The 22091-nt window shown below is 34.0% G+C and overlaps 2 protein-coding genes and 1 long non-coding RNA gene across 20 annotated transcripts; all 3 read left to right on the plus strand.

Annotated features, from left to right (window-relative positions):
• Positions 1 to 62: 62 nt before the first annotated feature.
• On the plus strand, positions 63 to 996 carry LOC149497320 (uncharacterized). The gene is made up of 2 exons (XR_016319995.1): positions 63 to 484; positions 786 to 996. It is a non-coding gene; the product is annotated as an uncharacterized LOC149497320 (long non-coding RNA).
• A 456-nt stretch (positions 997 to 1452) lies between these two features.
• On the plus strand, positions 1453 to 10973 carry LOC119371218 (uncharacterized). Of its 12 annotated transcripts, none has more exons than XM_089718973.1 (11): positions 1453 to 2413; positions 2510 to 2586; positions 2771 to 2873; positions 3053 to 3150; positions 3272 to 3402; positions 3495 to 3603; positions 4148 to 4339; positions 4427 to 4563; positions 8656 to 8758; positions 8935 to 9032; positions 10441 to 10973. In XM_089718973.1, the coding sequence occupies exons 4-9, from the start codon at positions 3076 to 3078 to the stop codon at positions 8696 to 8698; spliced, it is 687 nt and encodes a 228-aa protein (XP_089575099.1). In that variant the 5' UTR covers positions 1453 to 2413; positions 2510 to 2586; positions 2771 to 2873; positions 3053 to 3075; the 3' UTR covers positions 8699 to 8758; positions 8935 to 9032; positions 10441 to 10973. The 12 variants fall into 12 exon arrangements, with proteins under 12 accessions (XP_089575099.1, XP_089575101.1, XP_089575098.1 ...); XM_089718975.1 differs by having other exon boundaries at positions 2510 to 2550; XM_089718972.1 differs by lacking the exon at positions 2510 to 2586.
• Positions 10974 to 17326: 6353 nt separating this feature from the next.
• Positions 17327 to 21929, plus strand: LOC110010606 (uncharacterized). 7 transcript variants are annotated; one of them, XR_016320001.1, is made up of 9 exons: positions 17328 to 17613; positions 17706 to 17782; positions 17967 to 18069; positions 18249 to 18346; positions 18468 to 18598; positions 18691 to 18799; positions 19349 to 19704; positions 21076 to 21137; positions 21415 to 21929. XR_016320001.1 is itself a non-coding variant. In XM_089718988.1 (7 exons), the coding sequence occupies exons 1-7, from the start codon at positions 17610 to 17612 to the stop codon at positions 19355 to 19357; spliced, it is 495 nt and encodes a 164-aa protein (XP_089575114.1). In that variant the 5' UTR covers positions 17327 to 17609; the 3' UTR covers positions 19358 to 21929. The 7 variants fall into 7 exon arrangements, 2 of the variants coding, with proteins under 2 accessions (XP_089575114.1, XP_089575113.1); XR_016319997.1 differs by having other exon boundaries at positions 19349 to 21137; XR_016320000.1 differs by having other exon boundaries at positions 21076 to 21929.
• Positions 21930 to 22091: the final 162 nt, after the last annotated feature.

Genomic DNA, 22091 nt, shown 5'->3' on the forward strand with positions numbered 1-22091 from the left:
TAATTTTGATAGGGGGTTGATGTAAGGGCAAAATATGAATTTTGATAGGGGGTGGGAAGAGAGAGCAGGGGGCTACCGAAACTGCTACTATAAAAGCTCCTTTCTCCCCGATTCAGCTTGAATCTCTCCTATAGCTTGAATCTCTCCTATCGGCCGATTCTTGCAAGCCCGAATCTCTAGTGAGTCATTGCAGCTTCTCTCTCTCCTATCTCCTATCGGCCGATTCTTGCAAGCCCGATTCTTGCAAGCTGAGTCATTGCAGCTTCTCTAGTGAGTCATTGCAGCTTCTCTCTCTCCTATCTCCTATCGGCCGATTCTTGCAAGCCCGATTCTCTAGTGAGTCATTGCAGCTTCTCTCCTATCTTCCGATTCTTGCAAGCTGAGTCATTGCAGCTTCTCTCCTATCTTCCGATTCTTGCGTTCTCTACCATTACTGCGTTCTCTAACAAGCACGAAGAATTTAAAAGAAAATGCCAATCGAAAGGTAAGTATCATTAAATATTGGGTTGCAAACTTTTTATTGTATCTTCAAGTTTTTCGGTGTTTCTTTCATGGCTAGACAGAGCACACTTGTTTAACTTCTCCGTCATTTCAAGGCATCAATCTTTATTCAATTCATGAAAGATTATTCAAAACTCTTCTAAAATTTTTATCCATTTTCCAATTATTGCTAAGTCTATAAAATTTATGCAACTTTGTTTATCCTTATCAATTACAAATATATATAGTTAAATTGAAATGTGCTAAAGCTTCTAATGGTTTATTTATTTCATTTTTCTTTTCAGGGAAAATTTAAATGCAGTACATAATGTTTTCACCTTGATCATAGCAAGTTTAATTGGCCTCATTCAACTCAAGTCTTTGGATGATACAGACACATACATTATATTGCCAATCTTTCTTGTTGCTCTACTCACATATGGGTTTGGAACTATCTTTCAAGCTTGGAACTCCTTCAATTCAATTACTAGCAAAGTTGGCTTATTTGCTCTTGGATTGGCCGTAGTTGCACTTGTATTTATGGTTTTCTCAATTTATGGTTGGATCATTTTAATCTTATGGGCCTCCTTGTTAACTAAAGAAATATATAATTCAAGGGAAGAGATAGAGAACTACCGTTTAATTAGCAAACTACGAGAGAAATTCAACGAGAAAATTGAAATTATAAGACCTTATATTACAAAAAAGGACGATAATTCGCCTGTTTAATTTTTTTTTGAAATAATGTAGCTCTCTAGCTATATATCGATTGAAAATTGCTGTTTTGTGTAGTTACCATAAAATGAAAAAGAAATAGAATTTTTATTTAATTTCAGTGTTAGTCCTTTAATTTCATTTATTCAATTAATTTCAGTGTTACTATCTCTCCACGACCCGACCCGACCCGACCAGGCCTCCCCTTCCTACTAAGTACTAACTACCTCTCTCTTGATCTCTTCAAATTTTGATTAATCGCTTGAAATTGGTGAGAACCTTCCTTTTTCTTTTTCCCTTTATTTTTTCATTTGTTGGTTTTAAGCTCTGCAATTACTACACAGAGAGCATAGCAGAAACACCCGAAATCACATAAGATAACAGAATAGCAGGTCCGGCGTGGTCACGTGCCTCAAGTCCGGTTAGAACAAATATACCTGACCCGATTACAACCCCTATACCAAACCAGATTAGGTCCCACCAAGTAAGGTCCTTCTTCATATCATGCTCGCTTCGAGCCTTTATTTCATGGAGCTCCGTGGAGTCCATGGATCGGGTCAATAACCGATCCTTGAATCGCATTGGAGTTTCGCTAAGAGCTTTCATGTAATTTCCCCAGCTTTGAAATGATTCTTCTGGAAGAAAATCGTTCTTCGTACAAGAACAGCCTCTTCGCCGGATTCCGGTGTCTGCCCCAGCTGCTTCGCCACCTCCCATTTTTAGTTTTTCTGAGAGAAACAGCGGGAGCGAGTGTTCTTGTTTTAGAAGGAAAATTGGAATTGCATAGTCGATGATAGCTATAAACGTAGAAATAATATACAGACAAAATGGTCGATTATATATGCGTCATCGAAGAAAACGATTTATTATTAATTTTAATTAATTAATTAATGTATGGAATCTGGGTTCAGCAATTTATTATATGATAATAATAATGGTGAAGAAAGAATCTGCCAATAACTTAGGAATTTTTATTGTATGTGGATGAGGCGCGTGCGGTCAGTGGTTCTTGTAAATCACCCTTCCATGGTCTCCTCATCTGCTTCGCTCTCAATTCCTTACCCTAATCGATCTCATCTCTCTCTTTCCTCTCTAAAACAACTCTCTTAATCACCGCCACCGCCCAATCTCCATCTCCACCCCACTTCTCTTTTCTCTTCCGCGCGTCGTTCCGTTTCGACCGCCGCTTGTTCATCGTCACTGCTTCCTGTTTATATGGGTAAGCAGATAAATCGTTTCCTAGTAACATATGTTGTTTTTCGAGCTGCAATTTTATTTATTTATTTATTTGTTTTGTGGTTGTTTATTTGTGTAGAAAGTAGAGACATGAATGCTATTCTAACCAATGGTTCAAAGGTGCTTCTTAAGGGAATGAATTACACTGAGCTTGAAGTGTGTTTTTCTACTTTCTTTTTCTTCCTATGCTAAACTCAAAAAAGTATATAATTTTAAACTGTGGTACAAGCTAGCTAGGCTAGAAATTCAAAATGGATTCTGATATTCCAAACTTGAGAATTTATGTATAATTTTATGTTCAAGTTTTCCAAGTAATAATTGTGGGAATCCACTGTGCCAGAAATGGGTTCAATCTCATGGATCCAGACGAGGTCAAGCTATGATGCTGTGGTAGCGTCTTTATGGGGAAAATATTTGGGCGCATTATGTTGATGAACTAGAAGGTATTCTTACACCACCTTGTCTCTGAAATGCTATCTATTGTCCGGTTTTATAGCCTTTTCAGTGAGCTAAATGATTTTATCTCCCTTTGATGTCCCTATCTATGTGCAAAATTGAATCTCTCTTCCAACAAGAGAGACATGCTGAGCCTTATGAATTTGTCTTTGATAACCTTATTCAGGTTTGAATAAGGATTTTAGGAAAATGTTGAGTGAAGACGCAGAATTTAAGGCAATATCTTTGGAAGATGTTCGTACTGCATCTGATGGAACTAAGAAGGTAGCTAAAACCATTATCTGTTGTATTTTTGGTCTCGAAGTCACTTTATTCTGGTTCAATATATTGCTTTAAGCAGTTGCATTATCTTCTCATTGGTTTTGAAACTCACAGGAGCTTGCAGATTTTATTTAGGTTGGATGATGAACTGGTAATTGAAACAGTCGTCATACCTTGTGATAGAGGTAGGAGGACAGTTTGTGTTTCAAGTCAAGTGGGCTGTGCCATGAATTGTCAGTTCTCCTACACTGGCAGGTAAGCTTTATATCTTTCTTATTTGTATCTCTATTATTGCTATTCTTACTCTCTACAAGGTACATCTTCTTGATGCATAATCCAATTTTTAGGATGGGTTTGAAGAGACATCTGACTACTGCAGAGATTGTAGACCAGGTTGTATTTGCACAACGTCATGTGACGAGCGAAGTTGGTTCCATCACAAACGTTGTATTTATGGTAAGTCTGTGATCTAGAAAATTTTCTATTCACAGAAGTTTTTCCAATCAGTTCAGATTTGGCTCAGTTAGTGACTTTGCTCAGTCCAGTACTAAGGCATCTAATAATTCAATGTTATTTTCACTATCTATCGAGAACATAAATAGAAAAATTTCATTCGTTTTGTCGTCGTTATGCATTCCCTGGTCACATAGAAAAACACATAATTTGAGGAATTAAGTCCATGTGTTTCCTTATTCATTGATTGGAATACTTGTCCAACCATTCAACAATACTATTCCTGGATTGCATATCCACTACCTATGGACATTTACACCCTTCTAACCCTTGTATGTTTCTGTATTCCTTTTGCTGCAGCTATTGCAATGGATTTTTGTTTGGTGAAGTGTCTCTAGTCTAGCTCTATTAGATATTTGAAGGAGAGTTATTACATCCATGAAGTATTAATCCCTATTTTTCAAAGATCTTGGTTTGAGTGAGAGAAAATAGATTTTTAGTTAGCCCAATAATTTCTAATAATTCGCTTTGAAATATGTATTTGCAGGGAATGGGAGAACCACTTCAGAACATTGAAAATGTCATAAAAGCTGCCGATATTATGGTGCATGAGCAGGGTCTTCATTTTAGTCCTCGCAGGGTCACTATTTCTACAAGCGGGCTTGTCCCCCAGTTGAAACGTTTCCTCCATGAATTCAATTGTGCTTTGGCTGTTAGTCTGAATGCGACAGCTGATGAGGTGCATTTTCATTTATATCCATATGTTTATTCACTTGAGAAACACATCCAGGTTGTTGACTTTCTCTTTAACTAATAAACCATGCAGGTAAGAAACTGGATCATGCAAATTAACCGGAAATACAATTTAGGCTCGCTTCTTGACACCCTTCGGAAGGGACTCCAGTCCAGAAAGAATTACAAAGCTTTGTTCGAGTATGTGATGCTTGCAGGAGTAAATGACAGGTTAGATAAACATTTTCCTTTCTCAGTTTTATTTGATATTTGATAATATGTTTGGCCATATGAAATATCTTGTGCTACTGTTGGGGTAACTGCATGATATTTTTGCATTCCAAACAAAATGAATTGGCGTTTTCTTCTTGTCATTTAAGATTGATTTTAACCCTTTAGGATACTAAAGGACATCTTGAATTCAGTTTAGTATTATCTATAGCTAGCATAGAGCCATAAGAAAAAAAAAAAAAAGTTTGTGTATTCGTGCAAATTCCCAACTAATTTGTGGCTAAGGCTTGGCTGCTGCTGTTGTGCTGCTGCAAATTTTCAAAATCATGTTGTAGAGTCACGTGCACGTCTTGTCTGTCATGTGCATGCCTTTGAAACATTGAATTTTTGTCTTCCACTCACAAGCCTTGGATACCGTCCACTATGTGCACGCCTTGCTCTTTGTCGCCATGAAACCATCACTATCTTCCATCTTTTCCAGATCTTGTTTATTCCATCAACCCAACGAAACCATAACTCTTTCCTCTTGCCTGAATTGTTTCCGTTTCAGCCATGGAAGATAATTTTGCTCACCTTTCTGTAGATGAGGAGGAGGAGACTGGACTTTCCCTTCCAAAGTGGTGAAAACCCGTTGGAGATCCCTTTATTGTTTGCTGACATTTGGGTCCAAATTAGAGATGTTCTGAATGGAATTGTGGGTGAAGGTACAGCTAGAGCGTTGGGTGATTTTAAGACATCTATGGAGGCTGTTTTTGAATTCCTTCGCATCAAAGTAAAACTGGATATTAGGAAGCCTCTCAAACGTAAAAAGAAATTAATTGCTCTGTCTGGAGAGGTTTATTATGTTCGTTTTCAATATGAGAAGGTTTTCACGATTTGCTTTCTCTGTGGCCGCATTGGTCATACAGAGTCATTCTGTGATCTTCGGTTATCTAAACCAAGAGAGGAACTGATTTTGGCCTGGGATGATAGTCTTCGTGCTCCGGTGCGGCGTGGAGCGAGACGACAGAGTTCCTGGATCCGATCCTTTGGTGTCGCTGACATTTCAGCAGATTGGACACTTAGTAATTCAACATCCGTTTTGGAAGGAGATAACACTGTGGTGAGAAATTTTCGTAACTCCTTTTATGGTACATCTTCAAATCTTGACGAAGGCAATAACTCCGATACAATGGAAGCTGATTTTTCTGAAGAGGGCGGAGTTGAAGATGTGGCTTTATGTATCAGTGATGAGAATAAAAAAAGACAACGAATTCTTCCTACCACTCATAGCACCGCTGCAGTTTCTACTCAAAATGATTCTGCATCTGGTACCATTTCGACCATCAATCAGTCGGAGAAACATACATCGGTTGATCCTGTGAAGCAGGATGGCCGGAAGAAATGAAGATCCTCTCGTGGAACTGTCGAGGACTTGGCAACCCTCGGACAGTACAAGCTCTATGGGACTTTGTTGCAATTTACCGCCCTGTTATTTTGTTCCTTTGTGAAACTTTAGTTCATAAAATGAAGCTTGTTGATCTTTGTTCTTTGTTGCGTTTTGATTCTTGCTTTTCTGTGGATTGTATTGGGAGAAGTGGTGGTCTTGGTTTGCTTTGGAAGAGTGAAGTTGATGTTTCCATATCTTGTTACTCAAATAATTTTATTGATGCTATGGTTCTTTCTTCTGGTATTTCTTGGTGCCTAACTGGTTTTTATGGGTTTCCAGAAAGATGTAGAAGGCAGGACTCTTGGGACTTGATTAAAACTTTATCCCGTAGACATAATGGTCCTTGGTTATGTGTTGGGCATTTTAATAATCTATTGGCTGATTCAGAGAAGATTGGTGGAAACCAATATCCTAGATACTTGTTGAATGGTTTTAAGGAGGCGGCAGTGGAGAGTGATTTATGTGATATTCCTGCTAAAGGCTATAAATTTACTTGGTTATTAAAAAGATTTGGCCGAATTATCACCCGTGAGAAACTTGACCGAGCTATGGCTAATAATTATTGGTCCAGTTTATTCCAGGAAGCTTCTACGACTACATTGGTTTCACCAACATCGGACCATGACCCATTGTTAGTTTCGACGGTTGAGGGTGCGGTACCTCGTAGGAAGGAGAGGAGGTTCCGTTTTGATAATGCTTGGCTTCATGACGAAGATCTGGTTGGAGTAGTTCGAGACAGTTGGTCCTCCTCCATGGGGTCTGATATAATGCTCCGTAAAAAATCTTGTATAGCCGCACTGCAAAGTTGGGGTATGGACAGGAATTCGAGATTTTGGAAGAAAAAGAACAGCTTGAAGCATGCTATCGATTTTGCTCGAGAGGTTGATCCTTTTGCCGATACCACAGGTTTAATTAGAGAGTGGGGCAATATTCTAGCGCAGGAGGATGCTAGACGAAGACAACTCAGTAAACAATTTTGGCTGCAACATGGTGATAGAAACAGTAAATATTTTCATGCTAAAATCAAAGCAAGAACACGCAGGAATTCCATTAATAAACTACAAAACGCTGCGGGGCAGTGGATTGAAAAGGAATGTGAAAAGCAGCAGCTGTTTGTTGACTATTTCACTCATCTCTTTACGCATAATGACACATTTTCAGCCCATTTTGAGATTGGTCCGCAGTACAATAAGCGATGAAGATAACTGCATGTTGACAGCTCCCATCTCACTTGACGAAGCAAAAGCAGCAGTTTTTCAAATGGGTCTTCATAAAGCACCCGGCCCGGATGGTTTGAACCCTGCTTTCTATCAGAAATTTTGGCCTTTAATTGGTGGGGATTTGGTAACTGCCTGTAACCATTGGCTGCAACAAGGTATTTTCCCGGAATCTCTAAATGATACCTTAATTGTTTTGATCCCTAAGAAAGATAGACCAGAATTGGTCACTGATTTTAGACCTATTTCTTTGTGTAACGTGCTCTACAAGATTGTGTCTAAAATCCTAACGAACCGATTAAAATTTGTGTTACCAAATATTATCTCTTGCTATCAGTCTGCTTTTATACCTGGACGGCTTATCACTGATAATATTTTAATCTCCTTTGAAATGATGCATCATCTTAAGAAGCCAAGTAAAAGTAGATGTGGAAATTGTGCACTGAAAATTGACATCAGTAAAGCCTATGACAAAGTTTGTTGGGCGTATGTTTGTGCCATGCTTGAGAAAATGGGGTTCTGTGCTATGTGGGTAAATTGGATGAAGATGTGTATGACTTCCGTAAAATATTCAGTTATTGTTAATGGGAATACTGTTGGATCTATTGTCCCCGGAAGAGGTTTACGGCAAGGGAATCACCCAACGCTCTAGCTGTACCTTCACCCACAATTCCATTCGGAACATCTCTAATTTGGACCCAAATGTCAGCAAACAATAAAGGGATCTCCAACGGGTTTTCACCACTTTGGATCTGTTGCCAAACAAGAAGATGTTTATTAAAGAACCAAGGACTACCAGAGATAGCCCTGTCCATATCAACCACATTGTAGAAACGGAAGAGAAAACGTTTGGCTCCCACTTCCTGAATATCCATTCCGCCTAAAGGATGCCAGAGATCTGCTAGCGTGTGTTTCATAGCCTCAAAGTTGACTCTGCTATAAGTGAGAAACATGCCAACCAAACAGAAATTATACGGATCAACTGGAGGATTATGAGTAGGAGTAGGAAGGGAAAGTCCAGTCTCCTCCTCCTCATCTATAGAAAGGTGAGCAAAATTATCTTCCATGGCTGAAACGGAAACAATTCAGGCAAGAGGAAAGAGTTATGGTTTCGTTGGGTTGATGGAATAAACAAGATCTGGAAAAGATGGAAGATAGTGATGGTTTCATGGCGACAAAGAGCAAGGCGTGCACATAGTGGACGGTATCCAAGGCTTGTGAGTGGAAGACAAAAATTCAATGTTTCAAAGGCATGCACATGACAGACAAGACGTGCACATGGCAGAGAAAAGTCTTTCTTCCTATGCTAAACTCAAAAAAGTATATAATTTTAAACTGTGGTACAAGCTAGCTAGACTAGAAATTCAAAATGAATTCTAATATTCCAAACATGAGAATTTATGTTCAAGTTTTCCAAGTAATAATTGTGGGAATCCACTATGCCAGAAATGGGTTCAATCTCATGGATTCAGACCTGGTCAAGCTATGATGCTGTGGAAGCGTCTTTATGGGGAAAATATTTGAGCGCATTATGTTGATGAGCTAGAAGGTATTCTTACAGCACCTTGTCTCTGAAATGCTATTGTCCGGTTTTATAGCCTTTTCAGTGAGCTAAATGATTTTATCTCCCTTTGATGTCCCTGTCTATGTGCAAAATTGAATCTCTCTTCCAACAAGAGAGACATGCTGAGCCTTATGAATTTTGTCTTTGATAACCTTATTCAGGTTTGAATAAGGATTTTGGGAAAATGTTGAGTGAACACGCAGAATTTGAGGCAATATCTTTGGAAGGTGTTTGCACTGCATCTGATGGAACTAAGAAGGTAGCTAAAACCATTATTGTTGTATTTTTGGTCTCGAAGTCACTTTATTCTGGTTCGATATATTGCTTTTAGCAGTTGCATTATCTTCTCATTGGTTCTGAAACTCACAGGAGCTTGCAGATTTTATTTAGGTTGGATGATGAATTGCATGATATTTTTGCATTCCAAACAAAATGAATTGGCATTTTCTTCTTGTCATTTAAGATTGATTTTAACCCTTTAGGATACTAAAGGACATTTTGAATTCAGTTTAGTATTATCTATATCTAGCATAGAGCCATAAGGAAACAAAAGATTTTGTGTATTTGTGCAAATTCCCAACTAGTTTGTGGCTAAGGCTTGGCTGCTGTTGTTGTGCTGCTGCAAATTTTCAAAATCATGTCGTAGAGTCACAATCCCCTTATTTTACATTATCCGTATTCTGCATTTATGTGTTATTTTATGTATATATGTTAATTGGAAACACAAGAAGATGAAACGATATGCATTTTGAATGGAAGTTTCTGTAAAGGGTTGTGAATTCCATTGCTTTGGCAGAGATAACCCTCTTAATTTCCTCTTTCAATTATTCAACATCTCCTCTGCATTGTTACTTGGATTTATTCTCTTGGAAAATTTGCTTTACATTTTCAGCTTATGCTTCTGTGCATCTATGGTGCAGTTTTTAGCATGCATGGTTATGTATTACTTCTCATTGCTGACTAGTAGTATAGATGCTTACTATCATGTAAAATCAAGCAAACTCATTTCATCATCAAAATATCTCTTTCATTACTTTGATTGAATGGATGTCCCAAAATTAGTCATGTCATGTATCTGATACTTGAAATAAAGCACTGGGGCAGAATTCTAATGTCTTTGTGAGGCTTGGTTTTGCATCAATCCTGAATTGGGATTGCTCTATTCTAGATCATCTTCTGAATATTTGTTTCAAGCTAGTCTGCTCATTAAGATGACGCAGACTTCTTTCTGATTGAAATTTGCCATTCTCTTCCATGGTTGACCAGGACATTAGGAGATTTAGTGTGCCTCGTACACCATTTTATGGTAGATATTTGATTTGGGAGTTTTTTTTCTTGGAATAAAAGCCTAGATATGGAATTGGCCTATTGGGGAAGGGTCCTACTGATTCCGTTTATTGATTATGACCCGCAAGGTTTTTAGTTTTCTAATGGATAAAAACTGCTGCCAACACCAGTGACCTGAAGAACCTTTGCTATTGGATAAATGAAGATTTTCATTGATTTTGGTGAATGTGCCAATTTTAGTTTTGAATTTAACATAAGCTGGAATTTATATTATGAACATTTAATTTCTAGATAATTTCAGAAGACATCATAACCTTTGCATCATCACTTGTAAGTTTGCGATGCCAGAGACATTTTAACCTTTTGCTTTTGTTTTGCAGGGACTAATGTCTTCTTCCTACATCAATTGATTTGCCCACTTCTGCTGTGATGTTAGAGAGAAGACTATACATATTCTGCTGGTTGGAGGGCTGCACGTTCCGTGCTATAGAGAGAGTAGAGACCGGAAGAGCCAAATTGTATTCTTCTCCACTGAAATTTTAGTGTACCGGTTATCGAGAATTTGGGTTCTTCATATTTTCTATCATGTAAAGTAGAAATGTATCCTCTTCTTTCTTCCTTGTTAAATAGTTCTATTCTTTCATTTGATGACACCCATTGGAACTTTGATCAATTATTGGTTTTACTATGATGCATCATTGGAAGTGATCCGGTAATGAGAGGCAACTCTAAATATGCGGCAGAATTTCAACTCTGAGCAATCCGTGTCTGGTTTTTATTCTCTTTTTTGTTTTTGTATTTGTTTTTCGCCGGATTCAATTTAGCATTTTTTTTGACATTATTTCTTCTTTGAAAGCCATAAAATAAAAAATATATATATAATAAAAAAAGGAAAGGAAACCTGCATGTTGTATATTTGGCAATCGACTCCTAACAAAAAATTTATAATAAACTGTAATAATTTTTAGAATTGAAAATTGCCAAAGTAAATATTATTTAAAATCTTGAGAAAGTCTGAATGTATAGATCTATAAACTTTGCAATTTTAACTATTATACATATTTTCACACTAATAACAATAGTTTTTAAAATTTTTGGCTCTTATCTGCAGAATATCAATTCGATATGTAGTTTAGCATAACTTTTGAAATACTAATTTTTACTTATCAATTATTTAATAGATATTTAACTAATTTATTTTGCAAATTAAACTGTTTAATAAATGTAATTTTATAAATTAAAGCATTGAGGATGTCCTAACAAAAAATAATGTCCATAAATTATTTATTATAAATTAAATAATGTCCTAACAAGAAACTAGCTGGATTTAGGATGTTAATTGTAAGATTATCCCCAAAGGGTTAGTCTAAGGGAAGCATGGGGTTAGTCTAAGGGAAACCATGCTGGATAAATTTCTCGTCATTTTATGTTCGATTCTTAGGAGCGTACAAGCAGTTAATTAATCCATATTTGAGCTTAACGTCAATGCTCATATATCATAACATGTGTATTGAAAATTTGCCCAATTTATATGGACTCCAGGTAGAGAGTAGAATTACACATGTCCCCCGATCAGTTTTAAGGGCTGGACACTATTCCAATGATAAAAAAAAAAAAAAAAAAAAAAAAAAAAAAAAAAAAAAGAGCTACAGATTAAGGAACGCAAAGTAATTAATTTCCTAGCAAGAAACTTTTAAAGCAAGGGAAGCGCGTTGAGATCAATTAAAGCTGCATCTTTCCCATTTCTCATAATTTAATTTGTCCAAACCAAAAACTTCAATTAGAATAAAAAGTTGCCTTCAACAAAAATACTCTGCACTTTCAGAGCTGATATAGACTCTCTAGTCTCTAATGCCTTTGATTGAGATGCACTGGTCATGTCTGTTATCTTTGTTTAGCTTACGCCATCCAATAGCCTATCACCTATTTAATGACATAATAAAATATATATACGGGTTTTCTTTTCTTTTGGTTTTTTTTTTTTTAAATGTTCAAGCTGGATGGTATTCCGGTAACAGCAGTGATTCCAAATTTATGAGTTTTTATATTGCAGGAAATTTGATTGGATATATAATTTATTTTCACTGATTTAACTGTTTTTTTATTTCAAAATATAAATCATTTAAAATTTTTATAAAGATTAAAAAGTAATTGATTTTTTAAATTACAATAAAATCAATAGTAATTTAATTAAATTATCATTTATTAAAACTAAAAGTAATATATGAAAATATAATGAATAAATATAAAATGAGAAAAGATATTTTACTTACTCTTTAAAATACTCAAAATGTTTTAAATTTTAGAACTTATTAGTGTACATATACAATAAGTACTTAATAGTAAAATAGTTTTACATGATTAATTTTTGTGAATTATATTTAGTCCCACAATAATTGCATATTTAAATTTTTATTTTAAGGGTAAGATTTCAGGAATATATGAAATTATTAATTATTTTATTTAAACTATAGAAAAATTATTAATTATTTTATTTAAACTATAGAATAATTATTCAATATACATATTCTTATCCAATTTCTATATCATTATCATGCCATTTATGTTGATAGTTGCAACAATTTTCGTTTTTCATTTTTGACTTTTAAAATTTTCTTTATTTTTCATTATAAATATAGATAATTTTCTCTTTTTTCATTTAGTAAAAATTGAATGGATCAAAATAATATTATAAATTATATAACAAAAAGTAATATTTTCTTTTTAACAATCCTTACCAAATTAGTAACTACTCTTATAATTAAACACTCACTTCTCATTATAGAAATAAACAAAAATATTAATAATTTTTAATATTTAGTGGTGGGCAAAAATAGATTAAGATAAAATTTTAGTATATATTAATTTTGCAATGGCATTATTATTTAATTTAGGACATTATTTCAGCTCTTAACAAAAAATATTTATATAATACCGTAATAATATTTACAATTAAAAAATGCCAAGGAAACATTATTTAAAATCTTGAAAAGATATTGAATATATAAATTTACTAATTAATTTTGCAATTTTCACTCTTGCTACTTGTCACGATCCGTTTTCATAGCCGGGACTGGCACTAAGGCTCAGGTAAGCATAAGGCCCCGAGGCCTGTAGGAAACCTGAACTACTAAAATTCAACCATCTCAAAATAAATTTCAAATGACTAGCCCATAATACCATGGGCAAAAATTCAATTATCTCAAAAATATATTATTCTTTGGCCCAATTTAACATTTTAAACATTTCGTAGATCGAGCTCAAATTGTAACACATTACGTTTATCATATGGCCTCATAAAATTATTACATCTATAATAATACACAGCCTAAGGTATATAAATTTTACAACTGCGAAGTTCACTAACAGATAAATACAAATAAATTTTGTACGTTTATCTATTTCATGAATTAATACTAAATCTAGAGAATTCTTTTCTAGCTCTGCAGTGAAGGAAGCGGAGCTTTACCGGGTCAAGAAAAATTCTACTTCCTAAAAAGGTTAATCAAAAGATGTGAGTTTAATAACGAATGTTAATTATTGCATGTCGCATGCATTCACACAAATATGTAAATTAAAACATTTAATAAAATAATTTTATAAAGTAAAATATTGGATAAATTAAAATTAAAATGAAAATCACTATTTTAAAGCAATAAAGCTAAATGGTTTATTTATCTATATGGATAAATTGCCCGTGAATCACTATGAAGTACGTATTCATAACATTCTTTGTCAGTCCGGGCGGAAGGCACAGAAGGAAAGAGAGGATAAATTGAGCTGAGCAATAAAAAAAATTCAAAAAATTTAAAATTTTAATAGAGAAAGGGCTTTTGACGAAGAAAGGCTTAACGGCTACATAAGTTGCGTTGAGATTTTCTTTCTCCATGCATAATTTAATCCATGTACATATTCCTATTGATATGGATAAATGCGAAGAAACAAGTATTGTTTTATTCAATCCATAATGTGAGATAACATTCTATTCTTTACGGGGAAAAAAAAAAATTAAAAGCAATGCAACAACAAAATAAAATAAAATAATGCAATATATAAAGAGTGAAAAAGAGTAGGTTCAACACAGCAAAAAAACAGGAGCCACAATATATAATTTAGTTTTAATAAGGTTACTGGGATTCTTTTATTTTAATTTTTATATAGGCATCGTGATTTTTCATCTTTAAAACTAAGAACAAAAACAAAAAATTCGCCCGACCAACACAATAGCATCGTGTGTGGAATAAAGTCAATGGAATAAAGTTTTTCAGTATTTCATTCATGGCAAGACCGAGCACACTTGTTTAACTTCTGTATCATTTCAAGCTATCAATCTTTATTACAATTCATGAAAGATTATTCAAAACTCTTCCAAACTTTTTACCCATTTTGCAATTATTGCTAAGTTTATAAGATTTATGCAACTTTGTTTATCCTTATTAATTTTTGGTTGGATTATTTTAATCTTATGAGCCTTCTTGTTCGCGAAAGTAATATATAATTCACAACAATAGATCTACCGTTTAATTAGCAAACTACAATAGACATTCAACAAAATCATTGAAATCATAAGACGTTATGTCATAGAAGATCACGATGATTTATCTATGTAATTCGTTTTTAAAATAATGTAGCTCTCTAGTTACATATCGATTGAAAATGTGCTATTTTGTATAGTTACCGTAAATGATTGAATCCTGAATTTGATTAAAAAAAGATTAAATTAATTAAATCTGATGATTTTTTTTTTTTCTGAAATTATCATAAAAAATTGAAAATTTCAGCTTTACTTAAATATTGAGTTATTGTCGGCTGTGACGATGTTAAATATAAATTAAGCATTTTGAAGGGACAAAAACTGTGGTGGGGCAGCTTCTTTTTATTTTATTTCCATGTTTCAAATTCCATTTTGGATTGGTATTAATCTTGGTTTTATTAATATTTGCTTTGCTACTGTGAAACTGATCATCCTTTAGAAACTTCCATTTCTGTTTCTGTTACTATCTTCTGTGATTGCTACCATAGTTTTTTTTTTTTTTTTTTATTACCCCATTTGTTTGACAAATGCACAATCAGAGCCTCTAAAAAATATTCATAATTTTATGATTCTGTTTTCAGTTTTTTATTATGTTGAATGAATTTCATCTGTATGAGAAATGAGTTGTTGATATTTGATTGGTTCTGTTTAAAAAAAAATTGTTTTGTAAAGAGTTAATCAGTTTAGCTTTCTTTAACTTTTGAATACTGGTTTTAGATTTTGGTGCTCCTTTTATACAATCAAGTGATTTGAATCCCACTTTTTCCAGATTAATTCATGTTTCTAGTCAACGCTCCATGGTTAGTAAATGTGGTTGAAAGGTTTAATCCTAGGTGATTAATTCTTGAACATTGCCTCCATGGTTTTTTACACTTGATTAAATCGTGGTTTGAGAATCTTCATCTTTTAGTTCTTCCTTTCTGGTTAAACATATATCAGTTCTTTTGTTTAATTATTTTTTCTTTCGTCGAAAATGAAGACAGGCCATGAGAGTTGGATTCATCGTCTATGCTTGGTAAGGAGAAAGGACCATCTTGATGTAGAAACAATCTTCAGAAACAAATGTGGGGACAGATTGTACGCTTGAAGGAGAAAGAAAAATGGTCATCTAGGCAGACCAAAGGAGAAAGGAGAATCCTTGATGCTATGCAACTTGTCTTCGGATTTTGGTCGTTGAAGATAAGTAACTTTGAATTTGGAGAAATTATCTTCCAAACGTTTGCCATCGTCCATTTGGATACCTCAAAATTCCATAGCCACTAGGGCACCTATAGCTTAATTGAAGGATTTTGTTATAATTTTAGAACATCGGACCAATATATCAACTTATTATATCAATCTATTCAAAGACATGTACTTAACACATTTAATAGAATAATAAAGGAAAATTTTATATTGAAAAATATGTTTAATTAGTTGTCCATTTTATATTTTGAAAATTCATATTATTTTTTCCATATTATATTAACAAGGAAGGATCAAAGTTATTTTCATAAACATAATTTGAAGTTTATAAAAAAAAAGAAAAAAAATCCATTTTTTGAGACGAGATGGGTTGGAATTCTCCTAGTCCAATGCACAGAACTCTTATAGTTAAAAGATCTTTTACGATTTTTAAAATTTTGAACTTAAACCGCTCTTGAACCATTGATCTGGAGTCTCGGCTCCAGTCATGGTTTCCAATGATATACATATTATTTTTCTTCAAGGAAAAAAAATAATAGACATTCATTTCTAGGATTACGTCATTTTAAGGAAAAAATTAATGTGAATTTGAACAAATATTTGTAAATTTTATTTTAAACAACTGGTAGAGTACTTATATTCGTATAAAAAATAGAATTCATTAGCTTTACAAATAAACATGAAATAATCAAATAAATCAAAATTTTATTTTATTTTATTTTATCTAAATGTTATTAATTAAATAATTTGTTAGATAAATTTTAAAAAATATTTTAAATAATGTAATTTTGGACTAAGAAAAAAATTTAGAAGGAAAAAACACTGTTAAACTTTCATGCAGAATAAATTTGAATTAGTATTTAACTTTTTTTTTTTTTTGTTGCTAATTTTACTTTTTTAGACTTTTTAAGTCAAGTGTATCATGAAAATTTTATTTATGAGTAGATGATTATAAATTTCTGTTTAACCGGACTGGAATCGTCAATTCCATTCCGATTCAGGTTTATTTTTTAACATTGACATGGATTGGAACTAGTCTTTGAACATCCAATTATGATTTAAAATTTTGGACCAACGATACCAATTCAGGTTTATTTTTTAACGTATTGACATGGATTGAACCAGTCGGTGAACCCCAGTTCTAGTTCAAAATTTTGAATCAACTATGCAATTCGGTTTTAGTTCATGCACAGTACAATTTGATTATGGTTCAAACCGAACCAATAACTGTACCCAGAAAACCAATTGAACCTTGTTAGTTTAACTATTTCATACAATTTCTGGTCAATAATACTTGTCATAAATTTCATATTTCTTAAGAAAATTATGAAATGTGTCTAAATTATAATAAATTATTAAATAAATTGACTATATTATTTTTAATTTAATATTAATTTTATAAAAAATTATTAAATTAAAATAATAATTATTGATTATATATAAAGAATAAATAAAAAAATATTTATTACTTCTTACGACTCATATGTATTTTGAAATAAGATATTTTCGGATATAAGTTATTTTCATATAAGTATTATGTAAGAGAGCTTGTATATATTTTCATCAAATGAACATGTTATACTTTCGGGCTACGAGAAATCGGAGAATGGAGATGGGTTGTATGTGGATGGGGCGCGTGCGGTCAGTGGTTCTTGTAAATCACCCTTCAATGGCCTCCTCATCCGCTTCGCTCTCAATTACTTACCCTAATCGATCTCATCTCTCTCTTTCCTCTCTAAAAGAACTCTCTTCATCACCGCCACCGCCCAATCTCCATCTCCTCGTTCCGTTTCTACCGCCGCTTGTTCATCGTCACTACTTCCTGTTGATATGGGTAAGCAGATAAATCGTTTCCTAGTAACATATGTTGTTTTTGGAGCTCCCATTTTGTTTATTTATTTGTTTTGTGGCTGTTTATTTGTGTAGGAAGTAGAGACATGAATGCTATTCTAACCAAGGGTTCAAAGGTGCTTCTTAAGGGAATGAATTACACTGAGCTTGAAGTCTGTTTTTCTACTCTCTTTTTCTTCCTATGCTAAACTCAAAAAAGTATTTAATTTTAAACTGTGGTACAAGCTAGCTAGACTAGAAATTCAAAATGAATTCTAATATTCCAAACATGAGAATTTATGTATAATTTTATGTTAAAGTTTTCCAAGTAATAATTGTGGGAATCCACTATGCCAGAAATGGGTTCAATCTCATGGATTCAGACCTGGCCAAGCTATGATGCTGTGGAAGCGTCTTTATGGGGAAAATATTTGGGCGCATTATGTTGATGAACTAGAAGGTATTCTTACACCACCTTGTCTCTGAAATGCTATCTATTGTCTGATTTTATAGCCTTTTCAGTGAGCTAAATGATTTTATCTCCCTTTGATGTCCCTATCTATGTGCAAAATTGAATCTCTCTTCCAACAAGAGAGACATGCTGAGCCTTATGAATTTGTCTTTGATAACCTTATTCAGGTTTGAATAAGGATTTTAGGAAAATGTTGAGTGAACACGCAGAATATAAGGCAATATATTTGGAAAATGTTCGTACTGCATCTGATGGAGCTAAGAAGGTAGCCAAAACCATTATTTGTTGTATTTTTGGTCTCGAAGTCACTTTATTCTGGTCCGATATATTGCTTTTAGCAGTTGCATTATCTTCTCATTGGTTTTGAAACTCACAGGAGCTTGCAGATTTTATTTAGGTTGGATGATGAACTGTTAATTGAAACAGTCGTCATACCTTCTGATAGAGGTAGGACGACAGTTTGTGTTTCAAGTCAAGTGGGCTGTGCCATGAATTGTCAGTTCTGCTGCACTGGCAGGTAAGCTTTATATCTTTCTTATTTGTATCTGTATTATTGCTATTGTTACTTTCTACAAGGTACATCTTCTTGATGCATAATCCAATTTTTAGGATGGGTTTGAAGAGACATCTGACTACTGCAGAGATTGTAGACCAGGTTGTATTTGCACAACGTCTTGTGACGAGCGAAGTTGGCTCCATCACAAATGTTGTATTTGTGGTAAGTCTGTGATCTAGAAAATTTTCTATTAACAGAAGTTTTTCCAATCAGTTCAGATTTGGCTCAGTTAGTGACTTTGCTCAGTCCAGCACTAAGGCATCTAATAATTCAATGTTATTTTCACTATCTATCGACAACATAAATAGAAAGTGAAGATTTCATTCATTTTGTCGTCGTTATGCATTCCCTGGTCACATAGAAAAACACATAATTTGTGGAATTAAGTCCACGTGTTTCCTTATTCATTGATCGGAATACTTGCCCAACCATTCAACAATACTATTCCTAGATTGCATATCCACTACCTATGGGCATTTACACCCTTCTAACCCTTGTATGTTTCTGTATTCGTTTTGCTGCAGCTATTGTAATGGATTTTTTTTTGCTGAAGTGTCTCTAGTCTAGCTCTATTAGATGTTTGAAGGAGAGTTATTACATCCATGAAGTATTAATCCCTATTTTTCAAAGATCTTGGTTTAAGTGAGAGAAAATAGATTTTTAGTTAGCCCAATAATTTCTAATAATTCGCTTTGAAATATGTATTTGCAGGGAATGTGAGAACCACTTCAGAACATTGAAAATGTCATAAAAGCTGCAGATATTATGGTGCACCAGCAAATGCTCCTGAGGTTTCTCAGAGGAAACTAAATTGCAATAGTTAGGAGAGGTGCACCAGCGGTTTGCTGAGCATATTGTGGCAGGTTATGCTTGCCAGGTAAATTTCTCACCAGATGAACGGTTTGTTATGTCAGGAGACGGTGAGGCTAAATGCTGGTTTTGGGACTGGAAGAGTTGTAAAGTTTTCAGGACAAGTGTCATGAGGGTGTGTGCATTGGGTGCGAGTGGCATCCATTGGAGCAAAGCAAAGTGGCAACTTGCGGCTGGGATGGCTTGATTAAGTACTGGTGAGTAACCTCTCATGCCACAATTTTCACACGTGGCAATTTTTTATTTTGAATGCTGATATCCTTGTATTGCTATTTGCTGGTTCATATGAATTTATCTGCTTGCATTTGCTGGGTCTTTGCAATGGATGTTCCAATCTCTATGAAATTTAGGCTGCATTAGTAAACAAACATTTATTCTCTCTGACAATATCTTAATTGGATTTTTGCATTCCAAACAAAATGAATTGGCGTTTTCTTCTTGTCATTTAAGATTGATTTTAACCCTTTAGGATACTAAAGGACATTTTGAATTCAGTTTAGTATTATCTATATCTAGCATAGAGCCATAAGGAAACAAAAGATTTTGTGTATTTGTGCAAATTCCCAACTAGTTTGTGGCTAAGGCTTGGCTGCTGTTGTTGTGCTGCTGCAAATTTTCAAAATCATGTTGTAGAGTCACATAATAAAATATATATACGGGTTTTCTTTTCTTTTCTTTTTTTTTTTTTTTTTAAATGTTCAAGCTGGGTAGTATTCGGGTAACAGCAGTGATTCCAAATTTATCAGTTTTTATATTACAGGAAATTTCATTGGATATATAGTCTATTTTCATTGATTTAACTCTTTTCCTTATTTTAAAATATAAACCATTTAAAGTTTTTATACTAAAATTAAAAAAGTGATTGATTTTTTTAAATTATAATAAAAATCAACAGTTAATGACAAATGTTAGTCGAGCGATTGTTACTCAAACGAGAGGAACAGTGAATGAAAGTCAATATAATATGCCACTACTCGCTCTCTAGCGATTGTTACTCAAACGAGAGGAACGAATGTCAATAATGACAAATGTTAGTCGAGCGATTGTTGCTCAAACGAGAGGAACAAATGTCAATAATGACAAATGTTACTCGCTCTCTGGCGATCGTTACTCGCTCTCTAGCGATTGTTACTCAATATAAATATGCCACTACTCGCTCTCTAGCGATTGTTACTCAAACGAGAGGAACAAATGTCAATAATGACAAATGTTAGTCGAGCGATTGTTACTCAAACGAGAGGAACAAATGTCAACAATGACAAATGTTAGTCGAGCGATTTTACTCGCGCTCTAGCGATTGTTACTCAAACGAGAGGAACGAATGTCAATAATGACAAATGTTAGTCGAGCGATTGTTACTCGAACGAGAGGAACAAATGTCAATAATGACAAATGTTAGTCGAGCGATTGTTACTCGAACGAGAGGAACAAATGTCAATAATGACAAATGTTAGTCGAGTGAATGAAAGTCAATATAATATGCCACTACTCGCTCTCTAGCGATTGTTACTCAAACGAGAGGAACAGTGAATGAAAGTCAATATAATATGCCACTACTCGCTCTCTAGTCATTGCAGCTACTCTTCTACTCTAACAAGCACGAAGAATTTAAAAGAATGCCAAGCGAAAGGTAAGCATCATTAAATATTGGGTTGCAAACTTTTTATTGTATCTTCAAGTTTTTCAGTATTTGATTCACTTCTCTCCTCATTTCAAGCTATCAATCTTTATTAAAATTCATGAAAAATTATTCAAAACTCTTCCAAAATTTTTATCCATTTTGCAATTATTACTAAGTCTATAAAATTTATGCAACTTTGTTTGTCCGTATCAATTACAAATATATATAGTTAAAGAGAAATGTGCTAAAGCCTTCTAATAGTTTTTTATTTCATTTTTCTTTTCAGGGAAAATTTAAATGCAGTACACAAGGTTTTCGCCTTCACCGTAGCAAGTTTAATTGGCCTCATTCAAATCAAGCCTTTAGTTGATACAGACAAACACTTTGTATTCACAATCTTTCTTGTTGGTCTGTTCACGTATGGGTTTGGAACTATCTTTCAAGCTTGGAGCTCCTTCAATTCAATTGTTAGCAAAGTTGGCCTGTTTGCTGTTGGATCGGCCATAGTTGCACTTGTCTTTCTCCTTGTCCCAATTTTTGGTTGGATTATTTTAATCTTATGGGCCTCCTTATGCGCAAAAGTAATAAATGATTCGCTTGAAGAGATTTACCATTTAATTAGCAGGCTACGAGAGAGATTTAACAACATAATTGAAATCATAAGACGTCGTGTTACAGAAGAGCACAATATTTTACCTGTGTGATTCTTTTTTGAGATAATGTAGCTCTTTAGCTACATATCGATTGTAAATGTGCTATTTTGTATAGTTACCATTAAAATAAAAATATTATTTAATTTCAGTGTTATTCCTTTAATTTCATTTATTCAATTATTTTTATAATCATTTGAAAAAATAAACAAAAAAGAAAAAAAAATCCCTAATCTTAAAGACCATATGTATTCCCAACTTCCAGAGTCCATTTATATGGTAACGCCCGCATCTCACTATCTCTCCGTGACCC

Source organism: Jatropha curcas, chromosome 3 (assembly GCF_041381405.1).
Source record: "Jatropha curcas cultivar XTBG-Jc1 chromosome 3, XTBG_Jcur_1.0, whole genome shotgun sequence".
In the NCBI taxonomy this organism is placed as follows: domain Eukaryota; kingdom Viridiplantae; phylum Streptophyta; class Magnoliopsida; order Malpighiales; family Euphorbiaceae; genus Jatropha; species Jatropha curcas.